Consider the following 24,439-nt stretch of genomic DNA (forward strand, 5'->3'; position numbering starts at 1 on the left):
CACATCTTATACCACAACTAAACACCTCACTCAGAAACAAAAGATTCTCTTGTACAGTTCTGCGAGATATTTGGTCAGCAACATGTTTTTATTGGCTACTAGGTGAATGCCCGGTGTTGCCCGAGCAATAAACTTTTTGCACAAAAAATCTATTTTTGTTTAATATAAACAACATTTACCATTCCAACTTTTAAACTTCATATCATGAGAAAATGTGTTGTGCAGATCAAATAATTTAAATAAATAAATTTGGAGAGAAAATAAAACAACTGTAAAGGTGTTTAAATATGAAATAATAAGCAAGTATTGGTTAGATTAAGTCTGTTCCACTACAATGAAAAATGATTTGGTACTAAAAAAATTGATAACAACAGCTTTGCATAATGGTTCGATGTGCCTGTCTGCAGACTTCAAGGTTACGAGTTCAAATCAAGTGCGATGCAGATTTTTCATTTCTAGATTTTAATTGCGATACTGGACAGACAAACGACAGATGACAGATAAACATTGATATTTATATAGATGGGTATCAACTGGCAGCTAAATAAAGCTATTCACCACTTCTCACAGTTTGAGACAATGCTGTTTTAACATTGCATAGAAGTAAGATAACACTCACAAACTCTCTGTACTGAGAGAAGGCGCTTTGAGCCTGGTTCATAGGGTACGACGCCCATCGGTCCTCTTTATCAAAATCTTCTGGAAGCTGAACTTCTGCAGGTTCTGGCTCATAATGCACTGATGCAGGGGTCTCATCGCCTGCATACGAATAGTTCTTTCTAGATTGGTCACACTCAACAATTCACTCGCATAGAATTCCAAGCTCAGCATTGTATGAATTGTTAAGATCTCCAAAGCAAAGACAAAAGATGAAAACAAGAACATAACCGGTGCTTGACAGACCAAATTTTACAACTTTTGGCTTGATGAACTTACCTATGACCGATTCAGTGTTTTTTCCTTTTTTTTTGACACCACCTCGACCCTTCACATCCTGTAATATTTAGACAACTCCTGATACATAATAGTCAATGTAATAGCAACGCATCCTGTATTATGTTTAAGGGGGACTGTGTGCAGTAGAGGTTTTACCAGCTGACTTTTTAGAAGCATGCAAAATAACACTTGGGCATATACGGTAGCTATGTAGTTCTCCTGCAAACTAAATGGATACGGTGAAGGAGAGGAAGGCGCTAGAGGCAGCTACAGGAAGACAACAGAGTTGGACCTTAACACAAAGTTTTACAGCAGTATCTTCCTCGCTTGAGTCAACAAATGAGAGATGAAAAATATCTCCAGCCACTTCTGTCTGGCACTCTTTCGAAGCAAACGGAATATCTATGGAGGAATCCGGTTCGGAGTCATCTGACTCTGTACTGCTATCAGTATCAGTTGATGACATCTGTGATGAAATATAAGGAGCTTCTGAAGTCACACACATCAAGCCTTACATAAACCAATACCGTAGAACCTCTAACTGTACGCCATGGCGCTCTATTTTTCAACCTTCCTCTATAGTGGTGGTCAAATAGAGGTGGTGTTCAGATAGAGGTGGCATTAATTTAGAGATTTTACAGTACCTTTAGTTCTTATCTAACTACCAATTGAGAGCTTGATGTTGCATCATTTTTACTTTTGAAGTATAGATTCTTCTTTGCTGCAAGTTAGAGTGTGACCAATGATATACACCCCCCAGAGATAGGCGACGGTTATCATATGGGCGGGGTTTAATGATAGTGCTTTGTTAGGATTGTGCTAGCCTGAGTTTTGGAGCTAACACAATTCTCGCGGGGCGGTCGTGTTGCCTTGTTAGGTTTTGGAAATTACGACTCGCTGTTATCGTGTCATTAGCTCATTCAGTCAGTAGGCCCCGCAATTCACAATAGCAAACCTTGAATTTCTACAATGTAGGGGTAACACCCAACTAAAAAAAATGAATCCATGGTAAATAAAACATTTCAAATTATCTACTTTTACTAATTTTGACACTGTTAGGTGTCGTAGTATATGCTTAAAGTTAAATATAATTTACCCAAAATCACCCGAACAATGGCCTTTGTTTCCTAGTTTTTGATTAATATTTTGCCACCCCTAATATAAAATGACAAAGTCTTTCATCGTTGTCACATTGTTTTACCTGGCCAATAAGATGGGACAGCAGGCAAAGCTGTGGAGTGTAGTTTTCATACTCAAAGTCTAAATATAAAACCGAATTTGGGCTATTTTACGATTGCGACTATTAATATCGTGAGTGCTTGTGAATGGCAACTGACTGATCATAACGGTGACAATATTGGGCAACTATATTTATTTGACAACAAAATGAAACCGACAGATCAGTAAAATAACCACTATTGTTCATAATATTTGTAAATTTACAAGGGGCATTATTCAGCGTATTTGTTTGTTCGGGTGCCGTGTTCGGGTTCATCCCAACAGAGCTCGATCATTAAGCCCTGCCCACATGATAGCCGTCGGCTATTCTTGGGTGGCTGTATATCATTGGTGTGACGATGTTGGAAGCAGTTGAAAATTACTAATCGAAGTGGAGTTAAATAGATAATCCCTGTAAATAGTGTAACAAAAATCAAAACAATTATATACAGCTTGTGATTCGGTTGAGTAAAATGTTCTTGAGGAATTACAAGGTACCATTCGCAGCTTGTCAGCGTCAGCATTGTTAGGAATGGGTCAGCATTGCTAAATAGAATAGCTTTATATGTTCATCTAGGGGTGATTTTTTACACCAAATAGCAAGTTTAGTACATGTGAGATCAGGAATATTATGGCAGCTTTTCTATTTATAGTGAAAGTCTATGCATAAAACTTTAAAATCAGCTCAAACCAGTTTTGATGACCTGTCATTTTTGATCATAATGTCAGTGGAGTAGTGATCCCCAAGATAATGTTTGTCAATATAAATTTTTAAATATATAACTTTAAGATCACCAAATAAAGGTAGGTTGAGCAGCGATATGTGTAAAGAGGGACAAAAACAACACTGATCCACAACTGCAGTTGTGTATCCAAAGAGAATACAACTTCACATAGCACCAGACAAAACTTTACAAAGGCCCTGCATACATGTAATAGAAGAAAATATCTAACAGTGAGGTTACCTTCGCCCTTAACGGTTTATTGGCCACTTTGGTCTTCCCTTTGCCAGGAGCAGCCAGGGCTTTTTGCCCACTAGCTTTAGGCTAGACAAAAATGTTAGACGACCGATTAACATGAATGTGTTAAATTTTAACAAGTCTAGATAGTAGGTCCTAGCTAAAAACTTCAGCAACATCAACCACTACTAAATCAGTAATAAATTATCTTTCTGCACAGAGCTTGGATGAACCAATTGAGCAATTCATACCCTTCTTCAGCAAACTCTTAAAGTACACGTTTATCAGTTTTATAATTATTTGCTTTTTAAATACTGTAAGAGCAACATGCCGGTGAGCCAATATTACAAACGAAGAGAACTGCCTCAAATAACTCTTACTAGTTGTTTGGTTACCGCTGGTTACCATCACAAAGTGATTGTATTAACTTAAAACAAAGTTGCTGATTCTTAGATAGGCCAGTAAAATCCTTCGACCATAGTAAAGTTTATGTACAAGCAGCCATAAATACATGTGTTACGACATTGAAGCTTACTGCCTCCTAGCAGCACCAAATTCTTATAATTTGCTCTGCCATTACTAAAAACTAGCGAGTCTCAGACAATTGCAAGTACTCCACACGTAGACACTTTAGTAAACACTCACCTTTTCTACCTCCGACTTCAGAGCCTACAAAAATGGATAAAGTTTAAACAACATGTAAAACTCAAAATTCAATAAAATTTGATTTGGAAACCTCTGTCTCAGTTAGACTGTTCAGTTGGGTTGTGACTAATGTTATAAAAGAAAGCATCATGAGTAAACTATGTATTGCTACCGAAGGGAAAACTGTTGATATTAACAGAGAATTCTAGAGAGTTTGTTTGAAAATAAACAAGTTAATAACTCAAACTGTTAAGGAAGGTACATACGTATGTACGTACATAAATACGTACATACACATAAATGCATGTGAGGGAGAACATTCTAGTTGATCTACAAACACTTCCGCAAGCCACCGATTGCTTCTTCACGCTATTAGGATCTACGTCATACTTCTATGTGAGACCGATGCTGCCTGCTGCCATGCATCGGATTAAAACTGTAAGGGTATTAGCAGCTCACAAGCATTAGTTTTGTTAATAACTGCTCACTCGACACCCGACATACTTCCGATGCTTGGCTAGATGTTGCGCTAACACTCCGTACGCTAGGAGTTGCCGGAACGAGATCAGCTAATTTTTGAAGAAGACTTTCCTTCTCGATAATGAAGTCGGCTTCCTTTAGAATCTGAGCCTCGAGGCTCGCCTTGGCGATGTTTAGCTCATCGCAGGCAGCCAATCGAAGCTGATCAAGCTCAGCACACTTGGATGAAATCCCTTGAATGTCTGTAGATTGCTTATCATTTGTAAGCTATAAAATGAATGTTACCCTGATTGATGCCTGCTAACACTCAACTGCGCTGTCAAACCAGTGTTAAGGGCGGCTGGACAGCGGGCACTTACCACTTACCTTTTGTCTTGCTTGAGAGCACCTAGCACATCTTGGCACCACAATTTACCCAACAACCAATAGACGATGTAGGCTTGACCAATCTTATGACACCTGACATTACTAAGGATCACTCATACAAACACACCTGTCACTCACCTGGTTGTCAGTGTCATTTAAATTACACACTAATCAGCTATAGCCAACCTGAGCGAGTGCTGATGTTGATGGAGGGGAATATTTTCGCAATGAGACAGGCTCATTGTCGATGAAGCATCTCAGATCTTTGTACTGGGAGGCAATGGCAGCCCTAGTCATATATAATCCTGACGCCATACTGACTTAAGAGAGCATACCCATATGATCTGCCTACATAACACGACTCATCTATAGTCTCCCTACACAGGATGCTTAAGGCAAAAGCCTATGTGAGTTTACATACAAAAACAAAGGGATAACCGGAGACACTGTGGCATCAAAACCTTGTGAGAAATATTCTACTATCCCCACATGAGACTGTGGCTATTGATTCTGCTCCGTCTAATTAACAGGTATTGGAAAATAATGAGCCGACCAATGAAATTAAATAAAAATAATGAAGTGTATAATAGAGTGTATAATAGAGAATATAATAGTATTACCGATTGCATTAGCAGCTTAAACACTGAAAATGGGGCCATTATCCTTCGTCAAACAGGATGCAGTTTCATAGAAATGGCCATAAATATTGTGTTTGACCTATGATTAGAGTTCAATACAGGGGAGCTGGTCAGCATTAGCTAAGATTAGGTTGGCGGAGAGTTTGTTTATCAATGGTTGACCTCCCTTGTGAACGTTGCTGTCGTCAAGTCCTTGAATATTAAGTGCAAATACGGTAATAAATATTCTCATGTCAGATCTACAAACACTTCGGTGCTGTCAGTCTCATGCTCTGTTTGGTCAGCTATAATCCATCTAGATTTTACCTAGCAATTGAGAGTTAATCACATTTGTCAAGCGGCTAATGCTCAGCCTCTCATGCAATTATTTTAAAACTGTAAAAAGCCAACCCAGAGGTTGCTGTGACAAAAGACTATAGGTTTAAACTCTATCCACGAATAAGATGATTCAAATTGGTCATGTGGTATGGCACGATGAGTAGTTTCTCACTTGGAAAGTACACTCCATACTGACACGGGTCATGAATGCAACTGAGGAAGGAAGCGCGGTGATATCATGAGCACAACCAAGTGTCTCTACCACAAATATTCTGGGTAATTGCCATAAAGAACTAAACTTGCTTCATTAAGGCACCAGTTAATAGCTCATCAGCATTAGGAAAAGTTACATAAGAATAGTAGGTGTTTGAGGATTTTATCTTCAATGATAATAGGAAACATGTGTACAAGAACTATTGGCTTATGGGAGGGAAGGCTTATGTATCGTACTGTTTGGGAGGGAAGGCTTATGTATCGTACTGTTTGGGAGGGAAGGCTTATGTATCGTACTATTTGGGAGGGAAGGCATATGTATCATACTGTTTGGGAGGGAAGGCTTATGTATCGTACTGTTTAGGAGGGAAGGCTTATGTATCGTACTGTTTAGGAGGGAAGGCTTATGTATCGTACTGTTTGGGAGGGAAGGCTTATGTATCGTACTGTTTGGGAGGGAAGGCATATGTATCGTACTGTTTGGGAGGGAAGGCTTATGTATCCTACTGTTTGGGAGGGAAGTTTTATATCAAGCCAAACTGGTTACTTCCTGATACAGTGGATAATATCATGATTCTGAAGCGTATTCTGCCATTTAAACAGAACCTAAGAACATTGGTTGAAGCGAAGTTAATTATAACCACTCAGTCCTTAAAATTCTACTACTTGATAATTTTTAAAGTTTTCTTTGAAAAACAAGAAGAAAAGTTTAAAATCAAAAGAGATGACTTGAACTAGCAAAAGATTGATTTTCGTCATCCCAAGGCTCTTTACCTCGTAAATAGCTTATGCGCATCATAAATGTAGACATGTAGACATATATGTATATAGTAATATATGTATAGTATCAGGCAAAGCAGCATATCTATACCAATACTTACAGCTAATTGACAGTGTAGAAAGCTAGTTGACGCATCAACAGATAAACTGTTCTGTTATCTACATGTACATTTAACGTCACTGCGCTAGCCTTATATGGTATGTATTTGTATGCCAATGTGCTAGGCTGATAGGTAATTTACATGTATGTCACTGTGCAAGGCTAATATGTTATCTATATGTATGCCGATGCGCTGGGCTGATATGTTATCTATATGTATGCCGATGTGCTAGGTTGGTATGTTATCTTTATGTTTATCAATGTGATAGGCTGATATGTTATGTTATCTATATGTATATCAAAGTGATAAGCTGATATGTTATCTATATGTATATCAATGTGATAGGCTGATATGTTATGTTATCTATATGTATATCAAAGTGATAAGCTGATATGTTATCTATATGTATATCAATGTGATAGGCTGATATGTTATGTTATCTATATGTATATCAAAGTGATAAGCTGATATGTTATCTATATGTATATCAATGTGATAGGCTGATATGTTATGTTATCTATATGTATATCAAAGTGATAAGCTGATATGTTATCTATATGTATATCAATGTGATAGGCTGATATGTTATGTTATCTATATGTACATGTATACCATTGTGATAGGCTGAAATGTAATCTACTACATGTTTTTTCTATGTAATGACATAGCTGTTAGTTTACTCATGTAATGCACTCGTATCCCACATACCCTAGCTGAGCAATGAACTAAGTATATTAACTGAAACTTACCTTAGCTGCCGCTGAGAGTTAAAATGCTTCTGAATACGCAGCCTCTCTCAGTATACTCAAACACTAAATACCAGAGTGAATACCCAGAATACAATAGACGTATTGATTGTGAATGGCGAGGTAATCCGCTCAGCTAATTGTTAATTAAAATGGAAGTTGAAATTCCTGTCCCAAAACTGTAAACCTAACAGGTAGTTGACACCATATTTGGTAGAGTGTCTGATCAAAGACAGTTTTAGAGCGATGCCTTGTAAAGATTCTTCAAATACCAATGTTAGCTGATAGTTGTCATAGAGTAGCGCACCAAACAAAGCGTTATTCATATATCCAAGAGAAACGTGAAAAACTAAACAAATGTGTTGGACGGCAACAATAGAGGAAATTTCTTTCAAAGGCGCCTAACAGTATGGTAGACTTAACAAGAAAAGGCCGAGTGCAGTGTTGAAAGGGGTCTTTAACAACAAAACCATTTCTGCTGCTGATTGACTATTGGCAGCATTCCTATGATCAGCAGCCTTCATAAACGCTCAATGATCAAACCATTTGACTGCCTGTTGTGTGTATCACAACCATAAAATACAATTTGTAAAATCTATGTGGATGACAAATGATCAATCTAAACAGGATGCTTCTTCATAATCAAAACTTATTATATTCTCGTGTTGAGAGTTTATAATACTGAATTTGAGTTAATTTACCTTTCCATAGAGAGAAATCGATAGAATGTATAGCGCAATTCTTCATAACAAATTTGCTTCAACATCCTGTGCAAGAAAAATTTAGCTATTTGGTAAGCCTCAGCATTATACACATAGCAAATAGAACCGAGATACAAGTAAAGACATACACCATATCTGATAAACAGTTGATACACTATGAAACTGTAAGGCTCTGCTAACTTGAGAAGGTTTCCAATTTTTATATTTAGGCAGTTTTGTAGATGAAATGAAATGCATAACTTCTTTTATGGTAGTCTTACGTAAACTACTATGTCTATCAGGGTGTAAAATTAGATCTCCGGGTCTTATTCTCTCCAATGTATATCGATGCTGATAATTATAACAAAAGCTACCCTCAGGAAAGACAACTGGAAGTTGTCTTCTAATGTATTGTTTTTTACAATTTTCACCGAGCATCTATTTGGATGTCTACCTTCGCAGCTTGAAGATGCGTTCGTTCTGAGATCTAAAAAACTGACCTTGACACCTAATGACCACCCACTCATCTCTCATCACCGCTCACCACTTTCTCACAGACTGCTGTCCACTTACCCCATTTGCTTTAACCTTTGCACTTTTTCATTCCAGTTTTGATTTCTCAGCAGTACTAACATACTCACCTTTAAGTTCTCCTTTCACTAAACCTGTCCTAAAGCCTCGCTATACCCATAAAATACGAAATTAGGGATTTGTCTACTCTTCCCAACTGGTACAATGGCAGCGCAGTTGCCCAGAGATTTTGACACAGGTAAATATGTTTATGAGTAAAACGTTTTTTATAACAAGAGAAGAAAAACTTGACACAGCTTTATCCTTGCGAGCTTTTAGCTCACTATTTTAATAATAAGGATGACATCAGCGGAGGAAGAATAATGATATTCGTTAGTCAAGAAGATAATTTCAGACAAATATAACTGTGTCCAGTTTTCTTATTTTGTAATTCACACAATGACTTGTAAAGTAACTATGCATGAAAGAAACAAACAGTTCAACAGAGAGTAAAGGTTACAACCATAATCCTGCTGCTGCTAACAGCGCGTAAAATATGATTGAAGCTCAAAGATTTATGAAGATTTTTTGTTCTGAAGTTGATATGTTTAGCAACCCATTAGCTGAAGTGGTAATCATGAAGATAGCCTTTGAACTTGAAGCAAAATGCAGCATAAACTGTGAAAAGTAATTCTCAATTCTTGAGCTAAAACATATTGGAGAAAGGCTGCTAGCCTCCATTTCACAGCAAAGTTTTGAGGCTTTCCATTTCGTATCAAAAAATGTTGGAGAAAGGAAAAAATTGTATAAAGCATAAAATTAGCTTAAGAATGATATTTCATCACGCAACCTTGTAACATATGAGTACAACCTTGTAACATATGAGTACAACCTTGTAACATATGAGTACAACCTCGTAACATATGAGTACAACCTTGTAACATATGAGTACAATCTTGTAACATATGAGTACAACCTTGTAACATATGAGTACAATCTTGTAACATATGAGTACAACCTCGTAACATATGAGTACAACCTTGTAACATATGGGTAAAAACTTTTCTAGCTGACTATATACTTTTAATTTTAAAAGAAAACAATAACAGATGATGTGAACAGATAGAAAGAAAAAAGAATAATTAGACTGTCCAAAATAAAAACAATAACAACAGTAAAAGAACAGGTTCTTTGATAGGCCTCTTTCAGTTGATGAGGCCTCTCAGGGTGCAAAATACAAAACTTTGCACAATCAAACACATTTATCTGATTGTATAACATGTGTGGTGACGCAACACTAACCTTGAGTTCAGCAATTTCCTTTTCATACTCAGCCTTTACCCGCTGCAGTTCTTCACGATTAGCATTGGATAGCTTTATAAGCTGCTTCTCACTAAAGTCATTGGTATCTGTACGAGAGAGAGATTGAGGTCTGAACTCTCAAAATCGATAGGTGGAGGTCAAACCTCTCAACCAGATAGTTAGATGGAGGTTGGGAATTCTAACCAGACAGACAGAAGTTAGACTTTTCAAGTAGACAGAGATCTGTCTTCCCAACCAGATAGATGGAGGTCTGACTGCCCAACCAGATAGATAGAGGTCTGACCTCCCAACCAGATAGATGGTCTGACCTCACAACCAGTTATATAGAGGTCTGACCTGCCAACCAGAAAGATAGAGGTCTGACCTCACAACCAGATATATAGAGGTCTGACCTGCCAGCCAGATAGATGGAAGTCTGACCTCACAACCAGATATATAGAGGTCTGACCTGCTAACCAGATAGATGGAGGTCTGACTGCCCAACCAGATAGATGGAGGTCTGGCCTCCCAACCAGATAGATAGAGGTCTGACCTCACAACCAGATATATACAGGTCTGACTTGCCAGCCAGATAGATGGAGGACTGAACTCACAACCAAATATATAAAGGTCTGACCTGCCAACCAGATAGATGGAGGTCTGACTGCTCAACCAGATAGATGGAGGTCTGGCCTCCCAACCAGATAGATAGAGGTCTGACCTCACAACCAGATATATACAGGTCTGACTTGCCAGCCAGATAGATGGAGGTCTGACCTCACAACCAGATATATAGAGGTCTGACCTGCCAACCAGATAGATGGAGGCCTGACTGCCCAATCAGATAGATGGAGGTCTGACCTCCCAACCAGATAGATGGAGGTCTGACCTCACAACCAGTTATATAGAGGTCTGACCTGCCAACCAGATAGATAAAGGGTCTGACCTACTAACCAGTTAGATGGAGGTCTGACCTCACAACCAGATAGATAGAGGTCTGACCTACCAACCAGTTAGATGGAGGTCTAACTTCACAAACAGATAGATGGAGGTCTGACTTCCCAAACAGATCCATGGAGGTCTGACCTCCCAACCAGTTAGATGGAGGTCTGACTTCCCAAACAGATAGATGGAGGTCTGACCTCCCAAACAGATAGATGGAGGTCTGACTTCCCAAACAGATAGATGGAGGTCTGACTTCCCAACCAGATAGCTAGAGGTCTGACCTCACAACCAGATAGCTAGAGGTGTTGCTTCTCAACCCTGCATGTTTGTTCATCCTTAGTACACTTACAGTAAAACTTAGTGTGCTGAGTCAACACTGCAAGTCCAAGTTAATATAATGATTATAACTACTACTTGTCTTTAAACGCTTCTATCTCACATCCCTCTAATAATATGACTCTATAATAACGCCTAATCTAAGGTACATTGCAGTCGATAAAGTCTTGAATAAGTTTATGCCGAGCTACTCTATTGTGTTTTGTTAGACTGCTAGCAGCGAAGTTGGTTTGGGGCAAGACATAAAATAGAAAAGGGTTGTTAGCATGCTAACCAACCATCTCTACCTATACTGCCATTTTTACATATTTTGTCAGTTCTACTTATGCTGCCACTTCCACTTATGATAATACTATATATAATATATATATAATATATATATAATTATGTTTTTCAGAGTAATTGCCATGATTGTAGTGCTGCTTCTGAATTTAACAATACAAAGGGTATACAACCCCAAATGCTAGAGCTAAGACAACTGTAAATATTACAGTTTGAACTAGCAGTCCTTGATCTTAGAGACGTATAATAAGCTAGACTAACAGCTAAAGCAATTCTGACTGGACACATACAAACATATCTGCTGTATACAAATATATTTGCAACACTTGAATATATCTTAACTTTACTATAAGTTATCTAACAGAGATATAGGATAGAAGAGAGGGAACTAAGATAAACTAGCATCTCTATGGCATCTAGTCAATTACTGAAGATAAAATAACTCCTCAAAAATGACAGATTGTTGACCGATCTATGAATATAAATTGAACTACATTGTGTACAATCCATAAATGGTAATAAATACTTGTGGAACCCAGGCACTTTTGCACGCAATCTGCAGACATTGTGTGTAATGAAAACCACATAAACATATACTTCACAAGATCAGCATGAGTAGTTCAACATGGACTGGCAATAGAGCCGATGTGTGTACATTGAGAAATTAACAGCTATACTAGCTTTATCTATAACTATGGTGCGAGCAAAATTTATCCATTTGGAAACGGAAGAAAGAATATTGACTACATACTAGATTGTCTACTTGAATGGAGTTGTCATCCTTTGTAAAAAAATCTATTGAAATGGGATGATAACTCCATTATATAGGTTTGTAGTAAAGAAGTACAAAATTTGTGGCCAGGTTAGTGAGAAGCGAATGAACTAGCAAAGCATTCTAACATCGACTAACATTTTATGTGATAATCTACTTGACTATGGCACGCATGAGTAGACGACTCTAGCTACAAGATAAGGACAACTTACACTGCATTTGTGTCACTCGCTGTTCAGTATCACCATCTGAGTAGATATGGTTAGAGTTACTAATGTTAGTTAGGCAGACAGCAAGCAACATCAAAACAATTTTAATTGACGCAGAGATCTGCACGCATAAAAACTCTCTACCCCTCACCAAGTATGCATGCGTTTTCCATAAACTTGCTAGAGGAATGGTATGAAAATACTACAGCCATTTTGCGCAAAACCTGACAAAGTCCTTCCTTTTGACTAAACTCTATAAAAGAAGCTGTTAAAATAAAAAAATTTAAATAATGCGAGATGAAGCTTTTTTGCTTATCTAACAGAATGATGCAATACAGCAGGTGTCAGCAGGTTATATCTCAGCAGTGTCTAACAGAACGATGCAATACAGCAGGTGTCAGCAGGTTATATCTCAGCAGTGTCTAACAGAATGATGCAATACAGCAGGTGTCAGCAGGTTATATCTCAGCAGTGTCTAACAGAATGATGCAATACAGCAGGTGTCAGCAGGTTATATCTCAGCAGTGTCTAACAGAATGATGCAATACAGCAGGTGTCAGCAGGTCATATCTCAGCAGTGTCTAACAGAATGATGCAATACAGCAGGTGTCAGCAGGTCATATCTCAGCAGTGTCTAACAGAATGATGCAATACAGCAGGTCATATCTCAGCAGTGTCTCATAGTGATTCCATCTTTGAGAAAAGTCATCGATCGAATTAACAACATTTCAAGGTCTAGTTCTAGTACCTCAGTTTTTTGTAGCGTTCATCATGAGCTTGTACACGTATTTTAGCTGTAGTTTATAATAAGGTGAGTTTTTTCGATAAGAATTCAATAATTAAAGTGTAACCATTATTGAATGGCTATCTTCATGCGCTATCACAGCATTTTAAGTTCAATAATAAGTTATAGCAATGGTTTCGGTTACATTTAAGAAATCGAAAAAAACACAATCGTAGCGCAACGAGTTATCAGGAAGTAGTGCTATATGAAAATACTTGTTTTATGTTTTCACAACACGAACAAGCTACTTGCTAGAACAACCACAATATAAAGCTGGTGAGGCAAGCTTTAGAATTATCAGCTCTAAAAATGGCTTGATGCATAATACAATGTTTGAAAACTACCCCTTCCGTTTCTCCAGACTTGTCAAATTTACCCTCACGACGTCCACTCATCAAAGAAGGTTCAGTCAACAATTTCATCGTAACAACTGGAATATTTACAAAGCTTATAATCAGTCATTTTATTCGCTGCACCCTTTTGAACATCATTTATAAAGTTTTGTTTGTGAGATCAGGAATGTGTTGTTTTATTTACATAAACTTGATGTCTCATCACTACGTCCTATCTGTATACAGCTGTTGTCCTATCTGTATACAGCTGTTGTCCCAAAAGTTACCCCTAAATGAGTCAGAGAACAGCCATCACATAGATGGTTGTTGTTAAAACATGCAGCCAGTTAGTTCATAGTAATTACTATAGCTAGAATAGCCTAACGTTATGCAGCAGTATGGGAGTCCTACATATAAACATGCTAGTCAAATAAGTAAAGGGGGGGCCTGAGTCTTTAAAGATGAACTCATACAGAATTTTAGTAGATTTTATTAAAAAAAGTACAGGTATTTTTCTATCATTTGCGATTGTTTTTGACACTAGAGGTGATCTGACTGTCAAGATCTTTCACAATCAAAACAGACCAAACCTGATCAAGGTTTAAATACTCAGAAGGAAAATATGCACCGTAATGATGTCACTAGTCGAGCGGCTGCCTGTCTCTCTGGTTATTGATATCAGTTGCATTCAAGGTGCAGCATTACGCGTCTCTATTCTGTCGGTCTCTTTGCAACTATAGATATCATAATCACACTTCTATTTGAATCTGAAATTTGATCGCGGTTAAAAAGTTTCAACCCACCATCAAATTTTGTCGATTTTAATTTTGAAACATCCTGGCAGTCAGAAAAAAACCGAAATAGAGTAGAGACAGTAATAGAGTAGAGACATACCGATCCTTTCTGATAAAATCTATTAAACTTTGGTGTGAATTCATCTTTGACGCAAGATATTAGAAGAGAAATGTGACCAAGCTAATGATAAAAGTAAGAAGGATGAAATAGAGTGAGTGACCCACCTCGTAGCTCACTCTGGTGCTTAGCCTCTATACTCGCGAGTTTCTCCTCCAGCTCACGTATTTTCAGCTGCAAAAGGTTCACAGACTTTCATGTTTAATAGCTTTTTTGCTATAACTTGGATTACCTATGCATAGGGGTACGCAATGATAACTCACTGAGGCATAAGCCTGCCTATAATCTCAGAGTTATCCTCTCTACACTACACTTGGCGCGGTACCATCTTGCACCCGTGTCATAGCATAAACTACTGAAGTTGGTCTATGACTGTGAGGGGTGTCACGAGCGTACCCTCTATGCATAGGGATACCTAAAGCCAATTGCTACAAATAAACTAACATTTCTCTTTTCAAATCGTGTCTCAAGATAACATTGCCAAGTTCTGTATGCATATAGCCTAAACACTATCTGACTAGCACATTTTGAGCTGTCACGTGAATTTGAATAACTACGTAGACTAGGTTCTCAGACTAGCTAACTCTACGACAACCCTAGAGTACTAACCACATTCTCTCTGCCAGTACTAAGCAGCTCTCTCTGGGAACTCTCACGTGACTCCTCCTTCTGCATCAGCTCGAGAGTCATCTTCTCCACCTTCTTTTGCAGATCTCGAATTTCCTTGTCCTTCTGCTCACTCTCATCCCCTTTGGCAGCCGACTCCTGAACAGCTTTCTAAAAGAATGAAAACATTGTAAAGATTGTCACAGTGCTACCCAGTTTTAAATTTTCTATGACCATGATTTTTCGTGATTTTAGCAATAAACATCTCCACTTAGTTGTAAAGACCAGATTGTAGGCCCATTTGTAGCACTAAAATAAGTATAAAATGCATTACTGCTCATCATAAAATATTTTAATTAGGATTTTAGCTGCCATCTGTTGTTGTGATGGTTAACCAACAAGTGTCTTCTCATTATTGTATCTGACCATCAGGGTAGCCACAAATTATTACCTTACTAAAAAGTACACTATCTATCAAAGATCAAAGTTTCAAGAAAAACCTCGAGCCAATGGCTACAATGATGGATACAGATCCTGTAATGTGCCTCAGAACTCTGAGGCCGCGAGGGTTCGCCGACCTAGCAACCTCCGAGGTCACTAGAGATACTTTATAGAAGTGTGTAAGTGAATGCTGACACTCCAGGCTTATCTTGTTTGATATACCATAAGGCCATTCATAAGAGAGAAGATATCTAGGATGCTAGAAGTCAAAATATAGAAAACCGAGAAGACAATTACTGCGTAAACCTATGGAGATCCTTACACCAAGTTTAGTTAAGCATAAGAGCAGTCTGCCATAGACAAGTCTCTTTGCCATAGACATCTGCCATAGACATCTGCCATAGACATCTTACATAGACAAGTCTCTCATGACATGATCTTCTCTAATTGTTTGATTTGAATGGAAGCAGATGAAGTTAACATTTCTTAAATATAACCAGTTGAAATTTTACTTAAATGTACTACTTTTTATGTAGCGGAGTCCTTTTAAATTAAATCCCTTTGAAAAATTTAAATTATTTGAAATAATGAGAATTCCTGAAATTGTGGTGTCCGGAAAGTACAAATGTGCAACATTTAAAAAAACTTCAACTTAGCACTTTGAAAGAATGCACTGACAGCAATTAGTAATGAACAGATCTCAGTCACCGTGATGATTATCAAACCAGGATGCTTAATATTGTAGTCCACGGAAACAGAAATGGCAGCTCATAAAATAATAAACTTTGAAGGCACAAATGACAGATATGCTGATGTAATTTGTACACATGACATTAAGAAAACTTGCCAGGAAAATCTATAGGCTTTTATATTTATAACAACTGCTTACTAGCAAATAAATTTAACTTGAAACCTTTATAAAACAGAAAATACTTGGGATACGAACAAAAGGTTGACACGTACAATGATAGTAAGTTGAAAACTACTAATAACATCTATTAAAGTTCTTGAATATTTTCTAATAGCCCTTGACAATGAATATAGGAAGATAGCAGCCCTGGGAAGTCCATAAATCCTGCATCAACTTTTAGCAAATTAGCAGACATTTATTGAATTACATTTAGGTGAAAACCATATTTCACGTTAAATTCTTCAGAAGAAGAATAACAAAAGTTGGCGGGCCGATCTACTGCCTTTAGATAATATGAACACAACAATGCCTCATTACAAATGCATAGGAGTTGTCTCCACAGTCAAATCTGCTCAACTAGTACTTTGATTGGTTGAATGAACTTTGTCCTGGTGCGTAACGCAGATCAATAAAAACAAACAAGCAGAGATACTTGGTTCAGTTGGAAGAAATATTAGCTAATAGCCAGTTACTGCAGATCCTAACAAGATAATCTATTCCACATACAGACACTTGGAGAAGGTCGAAGAAAAACATAATCCACCATAAGACAATAACAGACGGGAGCAGAGACAATGCAGTTGTTAGAAAGTGTATATACTTGCACTACCATATGGATAGTAACTTTATACACACAAACAGGTAAGGCATTTAATATTCTCTTTCAGCTAGCGGATGGAGTTTAAAATGTCAAAGGCTGCCAGCTATCTCTACAACAATGGCTTTTACTGTAATTATGGTCTGGAAACAGTATTAATAAATAGATTAATTCTATTGACCAGGGCAGCAGGTGCCATGAGCTGCCTGGTATTGTTTGGAGTATTCCTCTAGAACATTCAAAGTAAATGGCATACGTTTTGGCTATAAAATATTTGCAGAAAATTGGTAAAATGAGACAGTGCGAAACAGTTTATGCTTTGCTGCCTCTTCACCCTCATATGCATTACACCTGGCAGCAGACCACCCTAGCCATAATTCATACAGAGAAACCACAAACTAGCATCAGCCATATAACTCGTGTTGTTTTAGTATCACCCATTTCCATCTCTTTGTAACTTTAACAAAACAGTTGATCAGAGAAGGATAGGCAACACGCAATACTTGGTATCAAATTATGTTATCAATAAATACGTGCAGTAAATGTATATTTACATTTAGAGTATTTGCTCTCTGCGCCACTACTCGACAAGTGCTTGTTGAGCAGAATGATATTCAAGGAGATGACACTGGCTTTGCGGTACTTGAGCAGTTTACCAGCCAACAAACACTGAGTGAGAACATTTTGACACTTGATAGACAGTGCTCACTTTCATTGTGACACCAGTTGAGCAGTACTTGATGCTATTGTTTTTACCTACGCAACATTCATTGAACCTGACACGATCCCAACCTCTCTCACAGCTATAATTTACAATGTGTTTGTATACAAGAACGTAACAGCCCAATCATTGATTCCATTTCACTGACTTCTTCAATAAATCTCCCTTTCATCGCCAGCGGATCGCACAGGTTGTCATTATATCGTAACACGTAATCGCCTCAAATGCTTCGTGTAGGGTTTCTTTAGAAGACAAAACTTCTTTTCATTTAAGAACTAAAATATTGACATGGAATACGAATAATTAAGTCAGAGAAGTTTTGACGAGATAAGTTTTTTCTACACTATCCGAGCCATAACATGATTTACTAGTACCACTGCATGTTCCAGACTTCTTCCTTTTCATTCCTGACAATAGCTTGATAATTACATCAGGAGTATTACCAGCCAAAGCTTTCACTTCTTTGAAACCAGTTCCTGTTCCATGTGTATTTTATTTTGACACACGGCGCTTGTCACAAATTTATGCGACAAATGATTTATGGCTAGAATGGAATATTTCAATGCAAGCTCTGGTAACGAGGGGTGATAATGAAATGATACACCACTTTCATCTAACCTGGACATTTGTCTCCTTTTAAGGATTAATCTTTATTACCGCCTTTGTCAAAGCTATAAGATCAACTTCAGCAATGCCCCCTTTAATGCTAACAATACCATGGACAAGCACCTGCTCCAGCACATCACAAGCATCTCTACATTTCAGCTTAGGCTGGAGATTTGAAGCTGTATTGGCTATTATTGCTAGCCGTGTTCGTTGAACACGTTAGTAGTAAAATATTTAGACAGACCGTAGCCTTGACAGGCATTCATTGCTTAGTGAATACTTAAACAGCATAACTCGTGTCTTTCCTACAGAAAGGTCTCACTATGGAATCTATCTTGAGTAAGATTAATTCTGAGGTTGCACCAAGAATGTTACGCACTACTCTGTCACATAAGTCATGTTTGGCAACCGCGCCGGTATTGCTTCTCTGAACTCCCCTTCAGCAGACAGCTCCTGGCTGATGCGCTGTCATTACGAAAGCCTGTATACCAACAATGTGGCAGCTTGAAAACAGCGTATTAAATGTTTCGCGATTTTGTAACATTTCTTCTTTTAATTACATTTTCATCTCGAGGCAGTTTTCGTATTATAATACTCTGGTAAAAATTAAGCTATTAGGATTTGAACTTTCCTAGAACTAATTTAATTTTATTTGGTGTTCAACTGTTGCAGCAATAGGAAGAAGAGTGCAAAATTTTTAAGTGAAAGAAATTTAACTGATTATGGTGGGATGGCGAATGAGTGCTTTGTTATTCATGTTGTTATCAATGAAAGGACCAAAGACATAACCTGTACTTTTTTACCTCAACAAATAAGTAAACTGCGGGAGCCACGCAGCACGACATTTTGGACTTATTTTAACCATGAAGAATATCAAATGAAATTTTATCATCGCACTCTGTCTGAGAGCAGTTTTTATGGACTGGAGTCTCGCTGCACTCAGCTCAGTCAAATACTCCTAACATTAAACCTTTCAATTAATCTTCAAAGCCTGTTAAATACTTTTGGCTAACAAAGCCAGACAATGATTGGCTTGCGTTGACCCTATGAGGAAGGAATCGCACCGTAACAGGATTATACCAAAGATGTGCTTCAAAACCCCTAATCCTATAGGAAAGTACTAACTTCCATCATTAACAAGGGCATAACAATCCACTTAGACTTCTCAGTTATAGAACAACTCGATGGTCATTTCCTGTACCCTGCCGCTACCAGTGTTGGCTCTGTTGAGATCTAGCGTGCAACGCTGCCATCTGCCCCACTAATCAGCCAATGAGCTAGCCAACCATTGGCGGCTAGGTAATCAAGGAGGGCTGAGATGGATAACAAGCACTCATGCTAACTACAGATTACGTCCATATGGCATCACACTGAAATAAATACTGTGGAGTATGAATAAATAGATAAATCACATGGATTGTTAGCTTGCATCAAGCACGCTAATCAACAGATAATCTATGTTCTTCATACAATTATACTGTAATAAATCACTAGATCAAACTCCCACCAAAAATTGATGAAATAGCTCAATTTTGTTAATGATGTTTTTCGCAATAACACTCCACCTCTTTTAGCCCGTGCGTGCGGTAAAAGCATCTATACATCCAATATATTTCACTAACAGGCTGTCATGAGGTGGGTGAACGTTGGTGCAAGACAAGTGCACCAAGATCGCCACTAAAACCTCATTAGATGAAAAAATCGAACAAAACTGCAGTCTGTCCTAAAATGATGACTATCACAAGGTAAAACAAACAAATGTCTGGGTGCGATAGCCACCACCTAATTACCATCAGTTGCTATCATTCTACTAGTGAGTAGCATGTTTTTATTCCAATAATATATGACTGCCTCTGACAAATCTCTCCTAAGTGCATCAGCAGAATTTCTGTGGTTACTTCCTTACCAGTGTAAATCTCACCCTCACTCTCTCTATGACAAATCATCACTTTCGATGTTTATCTAGAGTTGTGTAGGGTAATTCCTAATAATAACCTTAGCTAAGGAGAATCATCACTTTCAATGTTTATACAGAGTTGTGTAATCCTGCTGGAATGTCTAACAGAACATTGCTTATGACAGTTCTTGTTTTTGTTTATTCTTTCAGCGATTGTATAGCGAGAGTCAAGGCTACTGCACTAATTATAGATGCATTGTTACGGTCTGTTAGTAAAACAAGACCGCTCCAGCCCTTGTAATCTTCAATCTCTGTCCTATTATATCTACTTTCACACACTATAGCGACATTATTTCCTGTGGTTGATGCGAGAGTCCTCGCCCTGGGCGGTCTACATATTCTATTATTACCAGCGATCTCTCACAATAAATCTCATATATTTATTGTACCAGGTCTTCTTTCTTTATGAAATATCTTTGTCTGTTTTGAGCTAATCTTGCCTCCAGCTATATTAGTTTAAAATGTTTTCACTATTTTAAAAGGTGTTTATTGTTTTACAGTCCACGTTTACGGCCAGAGAAGGGCTGATGTAGATATTCCTGATTTACCAACATACGCCACACAACCGTACTTTGGTCTACCTACTACTATCAGCACAACGCTGCCGACAACCACCACAACAGCCGAAAAACCGAAAAAAATAAGCACTCCCGCCATCAAGGTGACATCTCCGTTGTCTGTTGTATCAAATTTTGAACTTTGGCCAAAGAGCACGACTCCGACGTCGAAAGACAGGAAAGAAGTAACCGAAAAGATAGCTCGTTCCAACGACTATGAGATAACATCCCGACTACTGATCGCCGAGCAAGAGAAATCGATAGATAGCACCGAGGAGAAATTGAATATAAACTATATAGTGGCCGGCACCGTCGCCGGCCTTGTGGCGGTAATAGCTGGCTTATCTGTGACACTCGGTGTGCTTGCCTCCAAAGGTTTCTTTACTCCCAAAGGTTTCACACCTGTAGAAACTACTGTTTAGCCATACAACCTTTTCACTCTCAACATTATTTCTAACAAATCATTAATCGCTTTACCTACGAAACAAATTATATATTTGCACCGTAACTTAATGTTGTTTCTTTTAAATTGTATATTTTGTTTTTACTACCTGTACATATTGTCTGCATGCGAATATATGACTGTGAAATTAAGGATAGAAATATAGCGTGTAATCTGACATAAAGACAGAGTCGCAGCTGTACAGCCAGCCTGTATAATTGAGAGGCCTCAGAACATAGTGGCACTAATATCATCTTGTGCCAGGACCTGCCATATTCAAGTGTTTACAATAGGCGAGGGGAGGAGTAAGAGAGGCCCAGCTAAGAGAGCCCCTGCGAGTGGGAAAGGGTAAAGTGGCCTAAAGAGAGTAATGAGTGGTAATGTGTGTGATTAGATGGAGCTAATGAAATCAAGTACAGATGTCATCATTCACTCCAATCCTACTGATAGTCTAGGGTCCAACAACTGTAACACTGTGTGCCACCCTATACTCCATTCCCAATGATAGATCAAAGTCCAACAGCTGTGACACAGATATCATCCTTCACTCCAATCTTACTGATAGACTAAGGTCCAACAACTGTGACACATGTGTCAATCATAATTTCATCCCTACTGATAGACTAAGGTCCAACAACTGTGACACATGTGTCAATCATAATTTCATCCCAACTGATAGACTAAGGTCCAACAACTGTGACACAGATGTCACCCTTCACCCACTCTTACTGAGAGACTAAAGGCTAATAAGTTACACTTACCCTGTCAATCACTTTCAGAATACATTTATTGTTCTGCTAATAAAGACAGGGTTTGGTGCCTCTGACAAGGGTGTGTATCATCAATTATTGCTGCAAGTATCCCATCAATACCTGTGGATCTGACACCTACAAACTCTCACTATGATATAGCAGAAGATAAAAGCAAAGTTTCCAGAGCCAAGTCTCTGTCATTCTTGTTGTTTTAACTCAAACTCTCAAAGCACTAGGAGAATTGGCTAGTAACATACTACCACTGCGTGACACGGGACTCTCCAAAACTGTTAACAGACACTACAACGCTATCGCTTAGTTGTGAACACCGCTGTAATAGTTGCGCTGTAATAGTTGCGTGTTCATTGTGATGGTAGACGTTCTGACTGGTGTGGTTAACTGTAAAGTGTACTGCATCTCAGTTTTTCAAGTTTACACTCAGTGCAATATTTTACATTGGCTCGTGAAGAATTCCAACGTACCATATAGACTTTGTTAGCAGTTGTTAGTTAGCTTTTCTAGTATAATATATTTTTTACATGATCTCTACAGCCAAGTCCTCGATGTGGCAGTGCAGCAACCCAACACAACTGTGTTAAAAATCAATTAACTCTAGAAATTTTAATTAGTTTTAATTATTTCATCAATGAAATAATTTTCGTACAGAATTTATGAAAAGCAAATTGTGAAAATGAACAGTTGGTTTATACCGATACCAAAACAAGGAACAAAAGAAATGCACAGGCTAAGAAAAACTCTCCCCCTCTCTATTGGCTTATGAGAACCAACGGTGCTATGCAGTGCTAACAGTCACAACAATACTAGTAGGGATAGCGCAACTCCTACGTCTCATAGACGGCAGTAAATTAACCTTTGAACCATGACTGTTATTGTCAATGCGTGTCAGTAACCCTGGAAAACGTGTTCAACGAGCCTAAGTTTTTAAACTTTTATTAAATATATTTAAATGTGCTCATAATACAATGATATTTTGTAAAACGCTAGTAAAGAAGTCGGGCAACCTACAGCAAATGTCATCAAACAGAAAAAAACAGTAGGCTACTTCAGCATTATTCGGGCTAAAACTATAAAAGTTCGAAAAATTAAAAAAAAACTCGTAAAAACATTTACGGTAGTATCGTATTCATCGAGCACATGTTCATCAGCATTTCATGACTCAAAATATACTAGAAAATTATAGTTAATATCATAAAATTCTTTATTTGCATCTCACTCATTTATTACCTACCAACAAACGAGCAATATCGTTTTTTCGCGATAACATCCTAACAAAGATTTATTTTTATAGTGAAAGAAATAGATAAATATATTTGAAAACTGTTACAAATGGAAGTGAAATTTCTTGTCTAATATCCTGTGCGAGAATTAATTTGATTGGTTTAACGCTGTTACCTAGAAACAGCTTTTGTAAACAGAGCCATGTGCCAGAATTCCGGCCATTAGGAATTTTGACACACCTAATGCTACACAATGCCGTTAGGGTTCAAAGGGTTAAAGTTTACGGTCAGAATTTTAAAACTATATGTATTTATAACAATACTATTAGATGTTGTTTTGCATCAATCAATCGGAAACCCAGTTTCAGGGATAAAAACACATCTGACACAAGCTCTTCACTGTGACGTAAGGAGGTTATTTTGTTGACAAAACATAGACATATGAATTACTGATGTCAATGTTATGGCTAGCCAATGCTAAAAGATGAGATGTATGAGGAGCCTACTTTGGTCGTTACTTATAACATATGATTAGAGTATTTTTAAGAGCTTATAAATATAGAGACTGATATTGAAACGCGGTAAAAAAGCCTTCATGACTTTGAAAGTTAGTGGATCAATTTTTCATTTTGAGTACAAAATCGGAATCAGCGCGTCTAATTTACCTAGTAAAAATGATAAAAGCTGTACGTAGCAGTTATGGTTTAATACTGTACTATTTTGTCTAGCGCGCTTCTTTATCACAGCTCCTTCTGCACTTATCACAGGCTAGCCTCAGATAATCCTTATAAATATTCTATCTTCTAAATTCCTGATAAATCTATTGACATCAGTGACATATCTCGGTTGAACCATCATTGAGCTCGGTTGGGCGCATTGAGCGGGGGAGCGTTAGGTATTTTAATGCAATGCTCAATCGCATGTTGCTGATTAATTCCTTCGCTCTGTTGAAAAAAATAAGAAATTCTACGCTAAAGATTATAGTGGGACACTTCTGTCTCGCTTAGCAACATGTTTTTTAAATGGGAATGGCTAAAGTGTGGAAAATGTTTAAAATGGAATAGCTTGCGCGACATTTTCTTGCGCATCATTCACAGGTGCCATTTTTATCTTTTGCAAACATAAA

General features: G+C 37.8%; 1 protein-coding gene and 1 long non-coding RNA gene across 2 annotated transcripts in view; one reads left to right on the forward strand and one right to left on the reverse strand.

Annotated features, from left to right (window-relative positions):
- The window catches only part of LOC137399752 (myosin-3-like), a 61,663-nt gene that overhangs the window by 3,902 nt on the left and 33,322 nt on the right, over positions 1–24,439 (reverse strand). Inside the window, exons 8-16 of the mRNA XM_068085969.1 lie at positions 15,095–15,262; positions 14,593–14,659; positions 9,914–10,020; positions 4,263–4,505; positions 3,759–3,782; positions 3,120–3,200; positions 1,175–1,402; positions 937–994; positions 620–759 (exon numbers count right to left, since the gene is read on the reverse strand). Of these exons, the coding sequence (XP_067942070.1) occupies positions 620–759; positions 937–994; positions 1,175–1,402; positions 3,120–3,200; positions 3,759–3,782; positions 4,263–4,505; positions 9,914–10,020; positions 14,593–14,659; positions 15,095–15,262 (1,116 nt within the window). The remainder of the gene's footprint in view (positions 1–619; positions 760–936; positions 995–1,174; positions 1,403–3,119; positions 3,201–3,758; positions 3,783–4,262; positions 4,506–9,913; positions 10,021–14,592; positions 14,660–15,094; positions 15,263–24,439) is intronic.
- LOC137400147 (uncharacterized) lies at positions 16,895–21,466 on the forward strand. Its single transcript, XR_010979226.1, has 2 exons — positions 16,895–17,084; positions 20,825–21,466. It is a non-coding gene; the product is annotated as an uncharacterized lncRNA (long non-coding RNA).

The sequence above is a fragment of the Watersipora subatra genome, chromosome 7 (assembly GCF_963576615.1).
Source record: "Watersipora subatra chromosome 7, tzWatSuba1.1, whole genome shotgun sequence".
Classification (NCBI taxonomy): domain Eukaryota; kingdom Metazoa; phylum Bryozoa; class Gymnolaemata; order Cheilostomatida; family Watersiporidae; genus Watersipora; species Watersipora subatra.